General features: G+C 47.6%; 1 protein-coding gene across 3 annotated transcripts in view; it reads right to left on the reverse strand.

Moving 5' to 3' along the window:
• TJP1 (tight junction protein 1) overlaps positions 1 to 22,379 on the reverse strand; it is a 486,574-nt gene that overhangs the window by 61,033 nt on the left and 403,162 nt on the right. For all 3 annotated transcript variants that reach the window (XM_029575150.1, XM_029575149.1, XM_029575148.1), the window contains exon 24: positions 18,623 to 18,786. In XM_029575150.1, coding sequence (XP_029431010.1) covers positions 18,623 to 18,786 — 164 coding nt within the window. The remainder of the gene's footprint in view (positions 1 to 18,622; positions 18,787 to 22,379) is intronic.

Consider the following 22,379-nt stretch of genomic DNA (forward strand, 5'->3'; position numbering starts at 1 on the left):
GCGGATGGAGAGATCCTGAAGTATTGGAAACCACACTTGGCATGGCCAGTGAGGTGCTATCAGGATCACCCTTGTCCTGACGTAACTTCATGAGAGTCTTTGAGAGAAGTGGAAGTGGAGGGAATGCATAAAGCAGACCGGTTGCCCATGAGAGGGAGAATGCATCTCTGGGCTGAGAGAGTTCGCTGCGAATGAGGGAGCAGTAATTGTCCACTTTGTGGTTCTGAGGGGACGCAAAGAGGTCTATCTGAGGATATCCCCATTGTTGGAAGATGGAGTTCGCTACCGAGGGGTTGAGTGACCACTCGTACGGTTGAAAGATGAGACTCAGCTTGTCTGCTAGCACATTGTCCACACCCGGCAAGTAGGTGGCCCTGAGGTACATCGAATGGGAGAGGGCTTCCGCCCATATCTGTGCAGCTTCCTGACATAGAAGGAAGAAGCCTGTGCCTCCCTGTTTGTTGATTTACCACATGGCTACTGGTTGTCCGTCTGAATTAGGATGACCTGATTTGACAGGCGATCCTGAAAAACCCTGAGAGCATATCTTATTGCTCAAAGCTCCAGGAAAAGTATTTGATGTTTGGCTTCCTCTGGAGACCAAGAGCCTTGTGTCTGTAGATCGGCTACGTGGGCTCCCCACCCGAGGTTGGAAGCGTCGGTGGTGAGAATGACTTGAGGATTCAGTCTGAAAGGGCAATCCCTGGAGGAGATTGGTCTGATTTTTCTACCAGGCGAGACAGACGGAGTGAGTCGGTGATGTGGACAATGGCCGACAGAGGCTGAATAGCTTGAATCCATTGAGACCTCAGAGTCCAGTGCAAGAGTCTCATGGCTAAGTGGGCCATTGGTTTAACATGGACTGAGGACACCATGTGTCCCAGAAGGATGAGAAATTGGCGAGCGGTCGCAGCATGCTGAGACTGCAACTGGTGAGCAAGAGACACGAGAGTTAGTGATCGTTGTCGAGGCAGGAAAGCCTTTGCCTGCAAGGTGTCCAAGTCTGACGAGAAATCCTAATGAAACTAGAGTGTGTAGGGTTAGAATGAGGGACGACAGATCAGCTTGCTGAGTCGAAGCCCTGATTAACCAGTTGTCCAGATAGGGCTAGATGTGAATACCTTGTTTCCTGAGGAAAGCTGCAATGACTACGAGGCATTTTGTAAAGACTTGTGGTGCAGATGCTAGGCCGAACGGAAACACTCTGTATTGATAGTGCTTAGGGTCTACTAAAAATCTCAGGTACTTGCGATGAGCTGGATTTATAGCAATATGGGTGTATGCATCCTGGAGGTCGAGAGAGCAGAGCCAGTCTCCTCTTTGTAGAAGAAGGTTACAGCAGGTCGGGTGTGGAAGGAGTTGGGATTAAACTGGAAACAAATTCTTCAAGACAGATTGTCCATAGGCAGCATCTTGTCTTCCTTGTTTGTCCAAACAGTAATGAGCTGCAAAGGTGTGAAGCGAACTCCATGTTGCTGCTTTACAGATGTCAAGGATTGGCACTGAACGATAGTGTGCCACTGATGTTGACATTGCTCTTACTGAATGTGCTTTTACTCGCCCTTGGAGAGGAAGGCCTGCTTTTTCATAGCAAAACTGTATGCAATCTGCTAGCCAATTGGACAGAGTTTGTTTACCCACTGGTTTAACCAGGTTTGTTTGGATCATAAGAAAGAAAAAGCTGATTGGATTTTCTAAGAACTGCAGTGCGGTTTAAATAAAAGGATAACGCATGCTTACAGTCCAAGGTGTGTAATGCCCTTTCCCTTGGTGAGAATGAGGCCTCGGAAAGAATGTGGGTAAAACTATCGATTGATTTAAGTGGAATTCCGTGATTACCTTGGGAAGGAATTTTGGATGTGTACGGAGAACTGCTCTGTCATGTAGGACTTTTGTGTAGGGTAAGTGACCAGTGCTTGTAACTCACTAATCCTTCTAGCTGATGTAATGGCTATGAGGAAGATAGTCTTCCATGTGAGAAATTTAAGATCACAGGTATCTATGGGTTCGAACGGAGAACGCATAAGTCTTGCTAAGACCAAATTCAGATCCCATTCTGTGACTGGAGGCCGAATTGGTGGTTTGAGGTGAATTAAGCCTCTCATAAACCTGACGACGAGAGGTTGTGTGGATATTGGTGCATCTCCCATTTTGTTGTGGTAAGCCGAGATTGCACTTAAGTGTACTCTTACAGAAGAAGTCTGGAGGCCAGATTCTGAAAGGTGGTATAAGTAGTCTAAAAGAGAAGTAGTGGGGCAAGTGAAAGGATCAATAGTGTTTTGCTTGCACCACAAGGTGAATCTTTTCCACTTGGAAGAATAATTCTTCTGGGTAGAGGGTTTACGTGAAGCCACAAGCACTTGAGATACATGGGTTGAAAGATTGAGTGGTTGTAAGATCAAGCTTTCAACATCCATGCTGTCAGGGATAGGGATTGAAGTTGGGATGGCGCAACCGACCTTGATCCTGAGTTATGAGAGTGGGAGCTACTCCCAGACGAATTGGATCCCTGACTGAGAGGTCTAGAAGTGTGGGGAACCATACTTATCGAGGCCAATACGAGGCTATGAGTATCATGGATCCCTTGTCCTGCTGTAGCTTCACTAGAGTCTTGGTAATGAGCTGTATCGGGGGATACACGTATAGAAGACCTGAGTTCATGGCGAGCAAAGGCGTCCCTGGGTAAGCGGTTTGTCTGCTTGAAGAGGGAGCAGTAATTATCCACTTTGTAATTCAGTTGTGATGCAAAGAGGTCTACTGTCGGTTGGCCCCAACGTTGGAATATGCTGGTCGCTACTTCTGGATTTAGAGACCATTCGTGTGGTTGGAACTAACGACTGAGGCGATCGGCTGTTTCGTTGTGAATTCCTCCTAGGTAAGTGGCCTGAAGAGCAAAGAGTGTGCTAGGGCCCAGTCCCAAATCTGTGCAGCTTCTTGACAGAAGAGATACGAGCCCTTACCTCCCTGTTTGTTGATGTATCACATGGCAACTGTGTTGTCCGTCTGGATCAAAAAAGTCTTGTGTGAAAGGCAGTCTTTGAATGCATGCAGCGCATAACGTATAGCTCGAAGTTCTAGGAAGTTTATCTGAAAAGTTGCTTCGAGCTTTGTCCATGTACCTTGAGTCTGCAGATGTTCAATGTGTGCTCCCCATCCTAAGGTGGATGCATCTGTAGTTAAAGTTATTTGCGTAATCGGTTGCTGGAAAGCTAGTCCTTTGAGCAAGTTGGTCATGGTTGTCCACCATAGGAGTGAAGAACGTAGTTTGTGAGTTACTTGAACTGGGGAAGGCCGTGGCTGAATGCCTTGTACCCATTGTGTTTTGAGAGACCATTGCAGTAGTCTCATGGCTAATCGAGCCATAGGAGGGACGTGAACTATAGAGGCCATGTGGCCCAGCAGTATGAGGCACTGGTGAGCTGTCACTTGCGACTGAGCACGTAGGGAGTTTGCTAGAGAGACAAGTGTCTGTGCTCGGTCTGCTGGCAGAAAAGCTTTTGCTGTTATGGTATTTAATTCTGCTCCGATGAACTGTAAGAGATGAGATGGAGAGAAGCGGGATTTCTGGTAATTGATAAGGAATCCCAAGGAATGGAGTAACTTGATTGTGAGATTGAGAGAGTTGAGAGCTCCTTGTTTCGTTTGGCTTTTGATGAGCCAATCGTCGAGATAAGGAAACAGGTGCACTCCCTGTGTGTAGGTGGGCAACTGCCACTGCGAGACACTTTGTGAATACTTGGGGTGCTGAGGCAAGGCCGAATGGAAGCACCCTGTACTGAAAGTGGCGAGCGCCTACTAGGAATCGTAAATACTTGCGATGAGGAGGGAAGATGGGAATGTGAGCGTAAGCGTTTTGAAGATCCAGAGAACAGAGCCAATCTCCTTTTTGAAGTAGAGGTAACATGGTGCCTAATGATACCATCCGGAATTTTTCTTTTTTCAGAAATTTGTTGAGATTTCTGAGGTCGAGGATGGGTCGTAGACCACCTGTTTTCTTTGGAATGAGGAAGTAATGGGAGTAGAATCCTCTGCCCTGCTGAGTCCGGGGGACTGGTTCCACGGCCCTGGCTCTCAGAAGGGTGGATAATTCTGTTTGCAATAGTGTGGACTGGTTGTTTACTGCCCAAGACGATGCGGGTGGAGTGTCGCTTGGTACAGTGAGGAAATCCAATCCGTAACCTTGAGATGTGATGGAGAGTACCCATTGGTCTGTGGTAATGGAAGTCCAGTGTTGGTGAAAGAAGGCAATGTGACCTCCTACCGGTAAGGTGGGGTTTGGATTGGAGGAGAGGCTGCTGTTCTCTGGTACTATTTCAAAACCCTGAAGTGGATCCAGTCTGCGGAGGGGGTTGAGACCTGGATGTTCTGTGTTGCCTAGATTGAGTACGTTGAGCTGGTCGAGATGTACACGCACGAGTTGGAGGTGGATAGTAATGCCTTTGACGGTAATATGGGCGTCTCGTATCCTTCCGTGGCATCCTTCGAGGAAGGCTGGGATACCTGAGGTATAAGAGAGTTGTTTTAGGGTTTTCGTACGTTCTTTTAACACGGCAACTGCTTCCTTAACTTTGTCTCTAAAAAGACTGTCGCCGAGACAGGGGAGATCGGCTAATTTCTCCTGCACCTCAGGTCTTAAATTGGAGGCCTTAAGCCATGCCCAACGTCTGGCGGTGATTCCTGTGGCTGATAGTCGAGCTGCTGTTTTGAAACTATCGTATGCCACACGGACCTCGTGCTTACCCGCTACTAGGCCTTTATGTATGATATTACTACTTGCTACTTGCTATAACTGCTGTAAATAAGCTAATAGTTTATACATATGAGTTTATATATATGTGTTTAATTGTTTAATAAGTTATCAATATAATCCACCATGTTAAGCAACCTTTTTTGTAAATACTGATACGTTCCTTGTACCTTTCTCAACTGCTGTCTTTCCTCCTTTACCTCTCTCCCCCCCTCCCCCCCCCCTTTTTCGCTCCTGCTCCATTCCCCCACTCCCTGTTTTTTGTAATTTCCTCCTTCTCAAGTTTATTGTAAACCGGCGTGATGTGCTTGCACGAACACCGGTATATTAAAAGCTGTTAAATAAAAATAAAAAAAAAAAAATATTAGAGAGAGGTTCCTGGAATAGATCAGGGAGTGTCTGAGAAATCTCTTGTACTTGTTTCCAGAGATTGCGTTAGTAGTGTGTCATGAATAGCTGATAGGCTGCTATCCTGGACACCAGCATTGATCCTTGAAATATCTTTCTCCCAAGATTATCAAGGAATTTGCTATCCTTGCCTGGTGGAGTTGAAGAGTGTGTCTTTATTCTTTTTGCCTTCTTTTGTGCAGACTCAACTACCACTGATTGGTGAGGTAGTTGAGCCTTCTGGAAACCTGGAATTTGTTGAACCAGGTATGTGGCATCAGATCTTTTATTAACAGGAGGAATGGAGCCAGGATGTTCCCATAGCCTTTACATCAGTTCCTGAAGTACCTCATGGACTGGTATCCACTTCTGACTGTAGCTGAAATGGGATGGTTTCCGCCATTTCTTTTACAAAGTTGGAGAATGATAAATCCTCTGGAGGGGATTTTCTGTGGCCTTCTGGTGGAGAAGGTTCCGAAAGGATTTCCTCATCAGTGGAGACATCCGTATCTGTAGCCATCCAGGTGTCCGTGGTAGGAACCGTAGGTTTGGGCATGGAAGGCATCGATGGAAAGGTTTTAGGCATCGATGAAAATAATGGAGACTGTGAAGGGATCGGTTTGGAAATCCCTGAAGGACCTGGTATGGGGTTCTGGAATCAGAGTTTCATCGATCTGCTGAGGATTTTTGGGCAGAGAATCGATGAGAGTGTCTAATTTTGCTAAGATGGGAGCAAAAATGGACAAATCCGGAACCGGCATCGTGTCTGATGGAATCGATGTCCTCTGAATCGGTGCCGATGGCATTGGCGAGGGAACAGACGATGGCGCCGGTAATGGCATGGATGGAGTATCCAACGGTATCGGCGTCGATGGTGCCTGCTCCGGAGGCTGTACCGGTATCGGCATGGTATCGAGGAGCGCATTCCAGACCGCCTGGCGGATGTACCCGTCCAGTTCCACCCGCATAGCTGGTGAAACCAGAGCAGCTATGGGGGGAGGCGGCGGCGATGGCGATTGCAGTACCTCCTCAGAGCCCTGGGGAGGTACGATTCCCGGCACCGATATCGGTGGGGATCGCCGTGGAGTCGAAGGCCTCGGAGAAACCTCGTCCAGCCGAGGTTTCTTGGATGGAGAAGCCGATCCCTTCGATGGAGTAGCGGGTACCAATTCGATGCCAGAACCGTGTGGTCGTCGATGATGATGCCGGTGCTTTTCCTTGCTTTTTTCGCTGCCCGATGTCGATGCTCTTGACTAAGGTGAGGGAGAAGTTAAAAGTTGAATCTCCCGCTTCTCCTGGAAGTCATTTCTTTAAGACAACTTTGCGAATCGCTCCAGCTGGAGACGATTGCGCGGACGTCGATGCCGAAGGTAGCAACTGAATTTGAAAACGTTGCTCCATCTTTTCCATTCGACGCAGACGTCCCTTCGATGTCATTTCGGCATTTCTTGGGCAGGTCCGAACGTCATGGTCTACCCCGAGACAGAGTACACATTCTAAATGTGGGCCTGTAATAGACATTGTTCTGGTACAATTTGGGCATTTCTTGAAGCCCGAAGCCATTCTTAGTCGGACAGCCGTCGACGACTCTGGCTTAAGAAAAAACGGCACGGAACAGACGGAAAAATTGAAAAAACTTACCGCGATGTTAAACCTGTGGGAGACCACTGTGGAAGGAAGTTTTCCCGAAATTGTGATAACTTTTAGAATATGGAGAAAATCTCCACAGGACTCCAGATTAACCGCGAGGCTAACGGCTCCGCGGAAAAAAGAAGACTGAAGGGAGACCCCTGTGGCAGAGAATATCATGGCATGCTGGGCATGCTCAGTAGGCACTCTGGGAGCCAGTCAAAAGTTTATGAAACTTTGACAGAAGTTTTTCCATATAGGGCTCCATTACCGATGTCACCCATATGTGAGGACTAGCATCCTGCTTGTCCTGGGATAACTCCATTATCTTGTGCCTACATTCTTGTTCCGTCTGTAGTTGAAAAGGAACCAATTCAGACATTTCCTTCACAAAATTTATAAATGAGAGGTCCTCTGGAGGAGAACGTTTTCTACTCTGTGGGTGAAGGTGGTGAAGGTAAGTCAGTCATCTGTGTCTGTTGAGGTATCACCCCAAGTATCATAAGGGTCAGCAGACTTCCCTCTAGGAAGTAGAGGAGGTTGGATACCTGAGGGTCCCGGTCTAGGCTCTGAAAGAATCGGAGGAATTACCGGAGGCACCGATGAAGACGTTGAAGGCACCGGTGCAGGCATCGAGGGCATCGATGGACGACTCGGTGGCGCCGACAGACGTATCGGCACTGATGGATGAATCGGTGGCGAGGGATGTATTGGCATCAATGGCTGAGGCAAAATTCCCGTTGGAGGGATACGGAACGGTGTTTCTCTTCCCGATGATGCTGTCAACGGGGAGGGCATCGGAGCCAGAGACCCGGGATCCATCGGTGGAAAGGCGGCCATCAGTGCCTCCATCCTGGATAGCAGCGGTGCCAGCGCTGCTGGAATCGGGTCGATGGTGGGTTCCACAGTCCGGTGTCGGAGGAACCTGAAGACGTTGTATAGTCTTGTCGATGGCCTCCTGAACCAGCCGGTCCAGTTCTTCTCAGAGACCTGGAGCAAGCAGCCCCGGCTCCGGAACAGAAGAAGGAGGCAGAAGCATAGCCAGAGGAACCACCGTTACAGGCAGAGTCGCGGCTCCCATACCCCGATCGGGTGAGGGTTGCCTTGGTGACCCGGTCGCAGGAATGGATGGTGCCTTTCCTGGACTGGGCTTCTTCGACAGTGGCTCGGACGATGGCGAGGTCGATGATTTCTTTCCTTCGATGGTCCGAGTCTTACGGTATCGATGGCAAAGTTTCTCCCTGCGATCCCCTCGATCCTGAGGGGGCATAGAGGGTGTCGATGGCAATGAAGTAGTCGATGGCGGTCGGTCACCGGTCGGTGGATGATGCTGGCGTGAAGTCGACTGTGCTGGTTCCGACGACGTCGATGCAATGGATGGAGTCGGGGTTTGAGCATGGAAGAGGAGTTCCATCTTCTCCACTCTGGCCTTGCGACCTTTTGGTATCATTAGGGCACATTTGGTGCAAGTCAGGACATCATGCTCACGGCCTAGACACATTACACAGACTTTATGGGGGTCTGTGATAGACATGGTGTGAGTACAGTCCGGGCACCGACGAAACCCAGATGCCATGGCCATTTCAAAAATCGAGCTGCGGTACGGTCGACGGCCAGTAGGCCACGAGGGCCAAACTAGACTGTAATCGACGGAAAAACGGGTAAAAACTTAATGGAGTACTGCAGTCAAAGTTAGAGGAGGGACCCCTGTGGGGCAATTAACTTAATTCCGTGAGGAAAATTCCTGTCAGGAATCTCTTCAGAGCTCCTTACCGCGAGGCTACTGCTGCGCGGAAAAAAGAAGACTGAAGGGGGACCCCTGCTGGCTGCAGGGTTAGTGCCATTCTGGGCATGCCCAGTAGGGGACAGACAAAGTTCTGGAAACTTTGACAGAAGTTTTCCATGATTGGGCTCCATCCTGATGATGTCACCCATATGTGAGGACTACCATCCTGCTTGTCCTGTGAGAATTTGAGTTCTTATTCCAGACTGCATATAGGAATCAGTACTCGCCTACGGCTCCTGTTCCTGAATATACTGAAGACTCTCTGTTGCATAGAAGTCATTACTGATACCTACAATTGTGAGTGTATCATCTACTACTGGTTATGTATCCTGCATACCCTGTCTATTCATTACCTATAGTCCTTCTACAGCACAGCAATCCAGAGATCACAATTCCAGTATCAGAAGGACTTCAGCCCTACCGTGCACATCAGCTCACTACTGCCACCTCTGGTGGTTCTACTTCCTGTCTAAATAAAGAACTATCTGTGTTTTGTCTCCATACTCCAGCCTAGCCGGTGGTCCCTCTCAGGATATCCTCCTGGGGGCGCTGTCATCTGCCATCGGCACAAGGATTCACCAATTTACATTAAGTGTTTGTTCCTTACACTATTAGAGCGGTACCATAACAGATTGCCACTCTGTGGGGAGCCAACCCACAACAGATTGCTAACTCCATCTACGGAGTACATCGGACTGCTGACTACTCTCCTCGGGGGAGCAGATTCCATTACAGACTGCTACTCCTCCTCTCTGGAGGAACAGATCTACATCAGGTTGCTAACCCCTCTCCTCTGGAGGAGCTGATTACTAACACTCTGCTAACTCCTCCCCTCTGGGGAAGCAGATCCTCAACAGATTGCTAGCTCCACCCCTTTGGGGGAGCAGATCCATAACATTTATGTGCTTTTATTGATATTTCCAATGCTATGCGGAAAGGTGGTTAAACAATCTAAACAATCTAAAAAAGTTAAAAACATGGCTGTTGGCCCAAGCATATCCTTAAAGAAGCCTTATGGTAACCCACACGGACCAACACCCCACGGTTGCGTCCTCTTTCAGCCTCACAAAGGAACTGTTTTCTGCTAACTGCGCTCTTATATAACTTGCCTAATCGACTCCACTGTGTAAATTGTATATAATTTTTACCATGTAAGCAATTGCTCTCTTACATGCACTGCTCTCCAGTTAGAAATTGTTAATATATCCCTTTTTCTTCTAACAGCCTTGTTCTACATTCCCTGTTGTAATGTAACTTTTGCTTTCAGTGTTAACTAGTTTACCCCCTAGTTTATTGTAAACCGGTACGATAAGACCTGGTCTTGAGCATCGGTATATTAAAAGAACTTTAAAAATAAATAAATAAATAAATACCTAATACAATTTCTGTGATGCTCTGTTGTCCAGTATAGGGCAATTTTCAAAGGGTCCTTTAAAAATCGACCTGCCCTCTCTACAAGGAAAAGCAGCCATGCTGTTAGCAGGGGTACTTTTCCTTGTAAGGAAGAGGTGCGGTGCTGGGGACAGGTCCAGCATTGCTCCTACAAGGTATGTGTGGGAAGTCTATTTTTATCCTCTGTTTATTCTTCCAGATGGGGAGATGGCAATTACAACCACAGCAGACACTTCCCCGGTGCAGTGATATTTACAATCAGCTTGCAAGTTTGCAGGTACTCATAGCAAATTAAAAATTACATTCCTCATGAGCATATCAGGCTGCATGTTAGCATGAGATTTTCAGAAATAGCCATCTATTTTAATAAAAATGTTTGGGAGGAAATATCAAAAGTTAAAAAAAAAAACTAGATAAAATAGTTTGTAATGTTTAGCAATAATGTGGCATGGTCATATGGGAAATTTGGCAACAGGCAAAAATATACACTTAAATGCAATGAATGTGTGGGTCAGTTCAAATTTATAGACTCAAATTTGAGACACAAAAACACTGCAGCAGAGAAGTTAAAACATTTGCTTCATGTTAACCATGATGGTAATTTAGTTTGCTCCAAATCAATTCAGTGCTAGCAAGAGACACCTAATAAGCTATAGAAACATTACAATTAAATTAAAAACTCTTGACTGTGTAGATACATTTTTTAAAATGTCTTATGACAACAACTAACAGAGGTCGATTTTAAAAGCCATGCTCTTGTGGGTCACGCACGAGCATTGTGGATTTTAAAAAGCTGCACACATCAAAAATACAAGGGTGGAAAAGGGACAGGGCATGGGCATTCCAAGGCAGGGCCAACAGTTATATGCGTAAGTCTATATTTTAAAACCAGAGAGCGCGGCACACACTGGCTTGTTAACCGCGTAACTTTACTGTTGCTCCAGATGAGGAGCAAGTTTGTAGATCTTGAGTTTTAGGATTTACAGGACAGGGTGAGAGGTCTGGATTAACTGGGGACCATGCAGGATGAAGAAACAGAGGGGTCTTGAAGACCTCAATTTTAATTGGGCAAACTGGTATACTAACTGGAAAAACTGGGTTGTCCCTTGCGCGAGCATGTTTTAAAATCTGTCTATATACGCACATAAAAGCCGGCAAAGTCCTAGGAAAGATATGTGAAGTATATTTTCTCGAGCAATCTAAGGTTAGGGGCACATTTACAAATAGATGGTATATTTTAAAACATATGGAGGTAATTTTCAAAGGAGTTATACAAATAAATGTAACATGCCATTGCAGCTATTTTCAAAAGCCATGTAGTTGAGCAATTTTACTCGAGTAAATGCCTTTTAAAAATCAGGCCCTAAGCATGCAAGTGTGCAAATGATTTAAAATTGCAGTGTATCTCCGCTCGCACACTAATATGCGCGTGTATGGGCGCATGTGCACTAGTTTTAATATTAGCCTGTTAGATTGAAGTGACTGCAATTAATTTCAGTAAGCATGGTTATAATCTGCCAGAAAAAATTCTCACTCTTAAGTAGGTAAAACAAAAATATTCGGGCCGATACAGTACGGTGCGGTAGAAAGAGGTGCATTAGTGCCCGGCGCACCCGCGTTTGCCGCACGAACAGTTCGGATCACCTACCGCTCGATACTGTATTTAAATGGCATGCAAATGCAAGCCGCGTCCAACGCGCGTCCATGAAGCGCAATCCATTTTACTGTATAGGCGCTATACAGCGCCTATACAGTATCCTGGGTGCACTGGTACCTGTCATTTCAAATGACGTTTGAAATGACAGGTACCAGTGGATGGATCTCCTACAGACCCCGCTGCCTTGAGCGCCTGGCGCCAGCAAGCCCCAGCAGCCGGCGATCGGAGGCAGGGAGCGCAACAAAGCACCCTCCTTCGGACGGACAAGAGACAAAATTTCAGTCCCAAACCAAACCAAACCAACCCAATCCAAGCCCCAGCAGAGAGACAAAATTTAGCCGCCCAGTCCCAAACCAACCCAATCCACAGAAAAAAAAATGCTTCTCGCACTTATCCGCCCAGTCCCAAACCAAACCAACCCAATCCAAGCCGAGAGAGACAAAATTTCACAGTCCCAAACTTTCCCCCAGCCCCCGCTCACCTGCCCTGGCCGCGGCCACGCAAGCCCCCAGCAGCAGCAGCAGTAGAAGGGCGTCGAGAGAGAGCGGCTTCAGCAGCCCCGCCGGCGAAGGTGAATATGTGCACGCCTGTAGGTCCAATATGAGCGCTCAAGGCAGCGAAGGCGCATGCGCACACGCCGTGACCGGCTGGACGTTGGAGGTCATGGCGTGTGCGCATGCGCCTTCGCTGCCTTGAGCGCCCATATTGGACCTACAGGCGTGCACGTATTCACCTTCGCCGACGGGGCTGCTGAAGCCGCTCTCTCTCGCCGCCCTTCTACTTCTACTGCTGCTGCTGGGGGCTTGCGTGGCCGCGGCCAGGGCACGTGAGCGGGGGCTGGGGGAAAGTTTGGGACTGTGAAATTTCGTCTCTCTGCTGGGGCTTGGATTGGGTTGGTTTGGTTTGGGACTGGGCGGCTAAGTGCGAGAAGCATTTTTTTTTCTGTGGATTGGGTTGGTTTGGGACTGGGCGGCTAAGTGCGAGAATGTAGAGATTACTTACCTGATAATCTCGTTTTCCTTAGTGTATGCAGATGGACTCAAAACAAGTGGGTATAGTGAGCTCGTGCTAGCAGTTGGAGACTGATCTGACGTCAGCACGGGTACATATACCCCCGCAGGAAGTGCAGCAATTCAGTAATCTTCCTTGCAAAAGCTGTAGCTGACCGATCGATTAAATGAACAGGATTACCCTGACCGATTGATAGTAGCTGGAGACCGCCAGTGTTCTCAACCGGAAGGCGTCGACACCCGGCAGGGTGGATGGCCTATTATAAGAAAAACATGGCTTACCGTGAGTCGGTGAATCCCCATGTATGCCGGCAGCTGGGCGGGATGCTGAGTCCATCTGCATACACTAAGGAAAACGAGATTATCAGGTAAGTAATCTCTACATTTCCTAGCGTGTAGCAGATGGACTCAAAACAAATGGGATGTACAAAAGCTACTCCCGGACTGGGCGGGAGGCTGCCCGAGGTCCGTTCAGGATTGCCCTAGCAAATGCTGTGTCCTCCCTGGCCTGGACGTCCAGACGATAGAATCTGGAGAAGGTATGGAGGGAGGACCACGTCGCCGCTCTACATATTTCTGCAGGCGACAGCATCCTAGTTTCTGCCCAAGAGGCCGCTTGCGTTCTTGTAGAGTGAGCCTTGACCCGTAGCAGCGGTGGTTTTCCCGCTTCTACGTAGGCTGCCTTGATAACTTCTTTGATCCAGCGGGCGATGGTTGCCCGTGAGGCCGCTTCCCCTTGCTTCTTCCCACTATGAAGGACGAACAGGTGGTCCGTCTTTCGTACTGCTTCTGACATTTCCAGGTATCTGGACAGCAGCCTGCCGATGTCGAGATGGCGTAGTATTCGACCTTCTTCCGAGTTAGGCAAGGATATGGTTTGGTTGAGGTGGAAGTGTGAGACTACTTTGGGTAAGAAGGAAGGAACCGTGCGAAGATGGATAGCCTCTGGAGTGATTCTGAGAAACGGATCACGGCAGGACAGTGCTTGTAGCTCTGAGATGCGGCGTGCTGAGCATACAGCCAGCAGGAACACCATCTTCAAGGTTAACAAAACGGAGGGACAGGTCTCAAAGTGGTCTGAAGGCTAGAAATTCCAAAACTAGGTTGAGGTTCCACAGGGGTACTGGCCACTTCAGTGGCGGGCGAATGTGTTTGACTCCTTTCAGGAAACGTGAAACGTCTGGGTGCGTGGCGATGCTGTTGCCGTCACTCCGGGGACCGTAGCAGGATAGCGCTGCCACTTGAACCTTGATGGAATTGAGGGACAGACCCTTCAGAAGGCCATCCTGCAGGAAATCCAAAATGATAGGGATCTTAGCGGCATGCGGATTGGTGCTATGAGTTTCGCACCAGGCTTCGAATACTCTCCAGATCCTTATATATGTTAGTGATGTGGAGAACGTGCGTGCTCGGAGGAGAGTATCTATTACCGGCCCCGAGTATCCTCTTTTCTTCAGTCTAGCCCTCTCAATGGCCAGACCGTAAGAGAGAATTGAGCTGGATCCTCGTGGAGGATGGGACCTTGCCGTAGCAGGTCCCTGGGTGGAGGCAGGGGAAATGGAGTCCCTGCCAGTAGTCTTCTCATGTCTGCGTACCAGGGTCTTCTTGGCCAGTCCGGGGTCACTAGAAGAACTAGGCCTCTGTGCCTCTGAATCTTGTGTATAATGGTGCCCAACAGGGGCCATGGAGGAAAGGCATATAGCAGGATCCCCTGAGGCCATGGTTGTACCAGGGCATCGATCCCCTGGGATAGCGGATCCCGCCGGCGGCTGAAATATCTGGGTACTTGAGCGTTGGACCTGTCCGCTAGTAGGTCCATGCCCGGTGTCCCCCACTGATCCACAATCATCTGGAAAGCTGTGGGTGACAGCTGCCATTCCCCTGGATTTAGGCTTTCTCTGCTGAGGAAGTCTGCCGTGGTGTTGTCCTTCCCGGCGATGTGGACGGCGGAGATGTCCTGGATATTTGCTTCCGCCCAAGTCATCAGGGGGGCTATTTCTAGGGATACCTGTTGGCTTCTGGTTCCGCCCTGTCGGTTGATGTATGCCACCGTGGTGGCGTTGTCCGACATCACTCTGACTGCTCTGTTTCGAAGTCTGTGGGCAAATCGCAGGCACGCTAGCCTGACTGCCCGTGCCTCTAGTCGGTTGATGTTCCACCCCGACTCTTCTCTGTTCCACCGCCCTTGGGTGGTGAGTTCTTCGCAGTGTGCTCCCCATCCGTTCAGGCTGGCATCTGTAGTGAGCAGGGTCCAGGTTGGGGAGGACATTCTTGACCCCTGGCTCGTGTGGCCGGGCTGCAACCACCACCGTATCCGATTCCGCACTCTGGCTGGTAGAGGTAGGTGTACGGTGTAGTTCTGTGATCGTGGGCTCCACCGAGTTAGGAGGGCGTGTTGTAATGGTCTCATATGAGCCCGTGCCCATGGTATCACCTCCAGCGTGGATGCCAGAAGGCCGAGGACCTGTAGATAATCCCAAGCTGTGGGCCGGGTGGCGCTCAGCAGGGCCTGCAGACGAATCCGGAGCTTTGCTCTCCTCTTGGCGGTCAGACTGACCTTGTCTTCCTGGGTGTCGAATCGGACTCCTAGGTATTCCAGTGACTGGGAAGGCTGTAGGTAACTCTTGTTCAAGTTTACTACCCATCCTAGGCTTTCCAGAAGAGATATAACTCTGTTGGTTGCCTGGTGGCTCTCCTCCGGGGACTTTGCCCTGATCAGCCAATCATCCAGGTAGGGATGGATGAGGATTCCTTCCTTCCTGAGTGACGCCGCCACTACTACTATGACCTTGGTAGAGGTTCGTGGCGCGGTGGCTAACCCGAAGGGTAAAGCTCGGAACCTGAAGTGTTGATTTAGCACTTTGAAGCGTAAATAGCGCTGGTGATCCCGATGGATTGGGATATGCAAGTAGGCTTCTGACAGATCTAGGGATGTGAGAAACTCCCCTAGCTGTACTGCATTCTAGACAGACCGCAGGGTTTCCATGCGAAAGCTGGGGACCCGTAGGTGTCTGTTGACTGACTTGAGGTCCAGGATGGGCCTGAAAGTGCCCTCCTTCTTGGGTACAATGAAATAAATGGAATAATGCCCAGAATTTTCCTCCTATGCAGCCACTGGGATTATGGCTTTTAGGGATAGGAGCCTCTGCAAGGTAACTTCTAGTGCCGCCCTCTTGAGGGGTGAACACGGAGATTCCACAAACTTGTCCGGCGGGAGCCGAAGAAAGTCCAGGTAATACCCTTCTCGGATGATGGCGAGGACCCATTGGTCCGAGGTAATCTCGACCCACCTGCGGTAGAAGAGGGTTAGCCTGCCCCCTATGGCTGCTATCCCCGGATGGGTCGGCTGATTGTCATTGTGGGGTGCGGCCGGGACCAGAGCCCGAGCCAGTTCTCCTCTTCTTGTGCTTAGTCCGAAAGGACTGGTTCCTGGCCTGAGAACGAGGTGCTTGGTAGCGAGCCCTGTAAGGGTTGAAGCACTGAGAGTTTCTACCTCTGGATGGTCTATGAAAAGGGCGCTGGCTCCTTCTTGGCCTGTCTTCCGGTAGACGGGGTAATGGAGAGGCACCCCATTTATTGGCCAGTTTCTCGAGGTCACTGCCGAACAGGAGGGATCCCTTAAAGGGCATTCTCGTGAGACGTGTCTTGGAGGAAGAGTCGGCTGACCAATTACGTAGCCAGAGCTGTCTCCTGGCTGCCACTGAGGACGACACTCCCTTGGCTGCCGTACGGACTAGGTCGGAGGCAGCGTCAGTGAGGAACGAGAGAGCTGATTCCATCTCTTCTCCCGGGGTGTTGTTCCTAGCCTGTGATAAACAGGAACGCGTCACCACGGTGCAGCAGGTCGCAATTCGTAGGGACATGGCTGCCACCTCAAAGGCTTACTTCAGCATGGCGTCCATGCGCCGGTCATGTGTATCCTTGAGGGCCGTCCCCCCTTTCCACCGGAATGGTGGTGCGCTTCACAATTGCGCTAACTATGGCATCTACCTGAGGGCACGCCAGCATCTCCTTAGTTGCCGGGTCTAAGGAGTACACGCCAGATAAGGCCCGACCCCCTTTGAATGAGGCCTCTGGCGCATTCCATTCCAGATCGATTAGCTGCTGTGCTGCTTGTAGGAGGGGAAAATGGTGAGCCATTTGGCGCAGGCCCTCTAACAGGGGGTTCCATGCTAGGTTCCCCTGGGGTGTCATGGCCCGGGAGAGCCAGTTCCGACAGGCATTGAGAGATCAGGCCTGGGAGATCCTCTTTCAGAAAGAAGCGCCTCATGGTCAGATATAGTTCAATCCCCGAGGGAAATTCTCCCTCCTCGGGGGGCTCGTCGTCTTCCTCAGGGCAATCTGAATCCCCATAAGTTTGGCTTCCTGGTGGCGAGTGGCCGTGCCTAGGCCTTGAGGGTCCAGGGGCCGGGTCATCCGGTACTTAAGGACCCGTTCGGGGAGCAGACTGCATTGTGACAAAGGCATGAATCCCCTTGAATAATTCCACCCAGGAGAGCAAAGCTGGATCGGGCCTTAGAGGTAACCAGGTCTCTCGGGTTCCCTGGCAGCTCCCCGCTAGGTCCGGGGTGTTCCCTGAGGAACTGGCAAGTATGCTGGGCTGCGACCAGTCCTGGCCTGGAACTCCCAGGGCCTCTGCACATTGGGCACATAGGGAGTCTGCTTCCTCGCTCTGTGTGGCTCTGAGGTTGCATGCAGAGCAGAGGCTTATGCCTGATACTGGAGGTGCCGGCTCCGCTGATGCATGGGCTCTCTTACGCTCCATCTCTTCTGTTAATTCAGCTAGAGTCTGCGCTTTGTAATGTGGGCGAAAGATGTGCGCCTACCAATATGCGCTTATCCACGTGCGCCTGTCGAATTAACGTGCGCCTATCAACTGGCGCCTAGGAACGTACGCCTATCAGCGGGCGCCTATGAACGGGTGCTTAGCAACGGGCGCCTATGGCGTGGTGACGAACCAGGCAAAATGGCGACCCCCTTGGCGGGTTGCCACGTAGGCAGACTCTGCTACTCCTCGCGTCCTCGGAGACGAACAAGTAAAGATGTATGCCTTACTTTGTCTTCGGCGCTTCCCGGCTGCGACCCGGGCGGTCTCCGGCTGCGGGGGGAGAGGGTAAGTATCGTCACCGCCGCGCTCAAGGAGGTGCACCCACTGTCTCTAGGCCGCGCCCGAACTCGTCTCGCTCGGGGGCCAAGTCTATGCCGGGACCGAGGCTGCCTCTATGCCGCGCCCTTCTCACTCGGGGGCTAGGTCCCTGCCGCGAACCGGCCACCGGACCGAGGGGCTCTTACCTCCGAGGGACCACGGAAATCACCTCGGGAAACTTAACTGGGGGAGGGACCGAATGGTATCACCGCAGGAGTGCGGGGCTCGTCTTCAAGTAGGTTTCTTCTAAGAATTTAGTCGTTAGAATTTGGAAAAACGCTCAGCGAGCATGAGGTAGCTCCAAACTGCTTTGGAGACGGAAATTACTGAATTGCTGCACTTCCTGCAGGGGTATATGTACCCGTGCTGACGTCAGATCCGTCTCCAACTGCTAGCACGAGCACACTATTCCCACTTGCTTTGAGTCCATCTGCTACACGCTAGGAAAGCATTTTTTTTTCTGTGGATTGGGTTGGTTTGGGACTGGGCGGCTAAGTTCGCCACATTAACACAAGGGTCAGGGTAGGCGGTAAATTAGTAGGTTAAGACACGGCAAGATAGCAGGTTAAAAAGGCGATAGTCGGGGTGCACTTTACTGTATGGGAGGGAATAGCTAATCGGATTGTTTACGTACATATACACGCCGCGGGCGGAAAGGGATACACGTCGAGTTAAAGAAGCGGTAAAGATCGGTAAAAACAGATAGTGAATCACGGGTTAGACTTACGCGGCGAAATTGTGAGTACACAGCGGGTTAGAAACAGGGTAACTGCGGCCGCGCTTTACTGTATCGGCCTGATTGTATTTTATAAATCATAATTGTTTACCATTAATCAGAATGCTTAGAAATATTCTAAAAATCTCATACCTTCAGAAAGTGATTGCTTGTGATGTCCTGGAAGGGATATTGTGTTGTTCACTGTGACCTGAGAAGACTGGCTATGCTGAGACGGAGAAGGAGAAACTTGAGAAACGACTTCATAACGCTTTTCACCAGTAGGCCTGTCCATGGCTTCTGGGTCCAGCTTTCCCCTGTATGAAAATTTAGGAAAATCATAAAAATACTATATTACCACCAAAACACAAATTCTTATATATTTTGTACTTCTAATCAACAATGTCCTGGCTAGTATTTCTCCTTAAATACTTGTAATAGGTTCTTTGTAACATTCATTCAAATACAAGAACAATCATGTCTATATGCAGAAATTCAAAACAGAGAATCTTTTTAACAAGAAAGATATTAGTAAAACAAAAAACAGATGAAAAATTGAAGGCAGATGACGTTTTGGCTGTACAACTACTTTCCCAAGTTTAATTCCTCCTGATTTTTCCTTGTTTTCCAGTAAGAAAACCAATTACAGCTGTGGCGGCTATTTAAAGCAGTAGTTTGAGATGAATTATCTGTTGAGATTTTCTACAATGTGCCAATTATCAAGGTCGGTACTAATACAGGAGTTTTTAAAAGACGCAATTCTATATTTGATGTACAAACAATGTCATCTTGACTTGAAATGCAAACAGATTCTGCTTCACCAGCTTTATGTGCAAAATAGTATATTTGTTTACAAATTTTTTTAATGCATCTGGAAATATATTTGTAGACTTAATCTAAGACAGTTTCTAAATAATTTGAAAATAAATGGGCTCATTAAAATCATGTGTCATATTTGCATAACCTGGCACTGTTAAAATCAAGAAAAATTTCCAAATCCCATTTGCTTTCAGTTGAAGTTAAGATAATTTTAGATGCACATAATGCTTGTAATTGAATATGACAGGTATGACACCTTAAAACAGCCTCACATTAATAGTCTTACCACTTTGTGTTCCTTTTCAGGTAGTCATAACTAGTGTAAGAGCCAAGAAATCTACATGACGACAAAGCAAATGTGACAGAAGAATGAAAGAAAAAAGGTCATTCTATTTTAGGAAAATTTCTGCTAGCTTTGTCATGTAATAACTATTTACATAAAAATCCCTAACAATCAAAGAAACCCCTAAATGTTTCCTGACAAAACTTTATATGTAAAGTGGACAGCATATTATATTAGCTATGTATTTGTATTTTTTCAAGCCTAGGAATATTTTTTCCCTTTATATCAATTCTTGTTTTAGTAGCTACCACAAGCTAGCACCAGCAGCTTCAAACTCAAAGTTGCATCACATGTCTTGTCCTGACACTTTTCCCTCATCTTCCTTCTCGTCCAATCTGAGCACTTCCACAGCAATTCAGGATATCCTAATGGTGTTATTTATGCTTTAAATCTATCAACTTTATTTTTATCTACCGGTTACAATCTAATCTATTATTTTTTGGTTTCTGGTGCTGTCTTTGATTGATCTGGTTTTACTACTCCTATTAATTTATATTGTGTATCTGGTTTTGGTTTTTATGTTTACAATGAATTTGACCAGTAGATTGTTAGTTGTCTGCAAATTTTGATGTTTCATTTTTGCTTTATATTCATTTATGAATCAATTATATTCTATTGTGTTGCCAGCTGATTATTGCTCCCCTGCTTTAAGCACCTCTGTGGAAAGGCAGACTATATATTGCAACAATGAACAATTACTATACAGGTGAGCAGTGCACCTAGTAGACTCATGGAAGGGTCAATTCTGACTTCCATAGAAGATAATGTAATAGAACAAGAATTGATACAATAGGAATTTTTTTTAAAATTATACTCCTCAGCAGTCAACTTGTAACAAAGCAGTACCCTAGGATGGATTTCACAGCAGCTTGGAAAACTTGTTTCCTAAATGACATATCAGCTGATACCCATTTGTCCACTTTATAGTATTTAGTGAAGGTATAGACAGTCATATATTGCAGCTTACCTTACTCTCTTCTACAGAAGTATAATCCTTCTCTGCTCTGAATATGCCCAGAGGACCTCAGAATTCTACTGACTTGTGGGCATCCATACTGAAGCAGATGTTTTAGAAGTTGGTCAACCCCTCAAGAACTTATTTGTAATTTACAAACTAACTCCAAAACAGTCTGAGGAGCCCTGTCTGGTCACCTGATAAGCTAGCTGGTTGGCTGCATGGATCCTGAAAGATTTCCTTCCCTCGCTTCAGAAGTCTGATTGGGACTGAAGGCAACACCACACCATACCTGAGAACGTTTGAGATGTGATCACCCTGAGACTGCTGTTAATTAGCAGTGTGAGGCAAGGGGAGCGAGAAGAGGAAGGAATACATTTCTGTGAAACATGGTGGCCTATCTAGTCTATTCACCAATACTAACTACTCAGTTTTATAATCCCTAACACTCTCTCAAAGATCCCCCTATACTTGTCCTCATCACCTCCACAAGGAAGCTGTTTCACGCACCCACTACGCTCTCTGTACATAAATACTTCCTTATGTTACTCCTGAGTCTATCCCCCTTTTACCCTCATCCCATCAACTGTCTCTGTTCCACCCCCTCCCTGATAATCTGCAGTCTTTTCTCCACCTAATAATATCTTGTTTGGTGCCCTAGCCGCATAAAAATTTTAGAATAAGTTAAGGGTGCACAAAGATTCTGATCGGGATGATCCAGAGATACAGGTGCACATGCATGCATCTTGAAGAGTAGGCTCTATGAGCTCAGCATGAAACTTGAATTATCCTTGTTCTCTAGTTGTGATTTTCATAATTTTTATTTAGAAAAAGGGAGGTTTGATTTTCACTCAAACTGAATCTTTAGCCATTGCTGTTTGTAACACTAAATTTTCAGTAATTTATATATCACAATGACATGCCAACAGTAAGGGGATAAAATTAGATTTGCTATATGCTGGTTATAACTACTGATATGCCATCTCTCTCTGAGGTCACAAATTTAAGAAAAAAAACACAAACTAAAAAGAACTAAGCCCTCTATGACTTAAATCATAAGCAGCTAGTGAGATGATTATTCAAAGCCCCTAATCAGACTAGCTACATGATTAACATACTTCACACAGGCAATACCTGCTTTTGACCCTCTTCAATTGAAGTGATCCAGAAAAGCAATGCATGGCCCTCCAAGTTTCAATGAATCAAAAAATACTTTCTAGAGAAACCAAATACCTATACAAGCCTTGTGATTACAGTGCTACCCACCTGCCAGATTTTATAATTTTATTTTTTCGCTCACACCTTTTCCTACAAACGAGACTGAAGGGAGACCCCTCTGTGGCTACAGGGATTATGGCATGCTGGGCATGCTCAGTGTGCCAGTCAAAAGTTCTAGAAACCCTGACAAAAGTTTTCCGTGATAGAGCTCCGTCCAGTGACGTCACCCACATGTAAGGACTACCATCCTGCTTGTCCTGGGATAATATCTACTTGGATTTGTGGCACTACATGGCTATTTGTCCAACAGATCAACTTATTTCCCCTGATCGACATTGATTAATCACATAGAATTTGACCTTAATGTACCTATACATTACACTGAATGCAAACCTAAACAATGTAATACCTCCCTATTTGTCTTGTAATTTAATTTTTTTTTAATTATAGTTATCGTTTATACTGCTAATGCCACTTAGAACAAATTCTTAATCTGTAATGCCTTTAATGCCCAATTAATCTAATGCACTGTAATGTATATTGACCTAACCAGCCACACTAATCAATTTTGAAGC

This window comes from Rhinatrema bivittatum, chromosome 13 (genome assembly GCF_901001135.1).
Source record: "Rhinatrema bivittatum chromosome 13, aRhiBiv1.1, whole genome shotgun sequence".
Lineage (NCBI taxonomy): Eukaryota > Metazoa > Chordata > Amphibia > Gymnophiona > Rhinatrematidae > Rhinatrema > Rhinatrema bivittatum.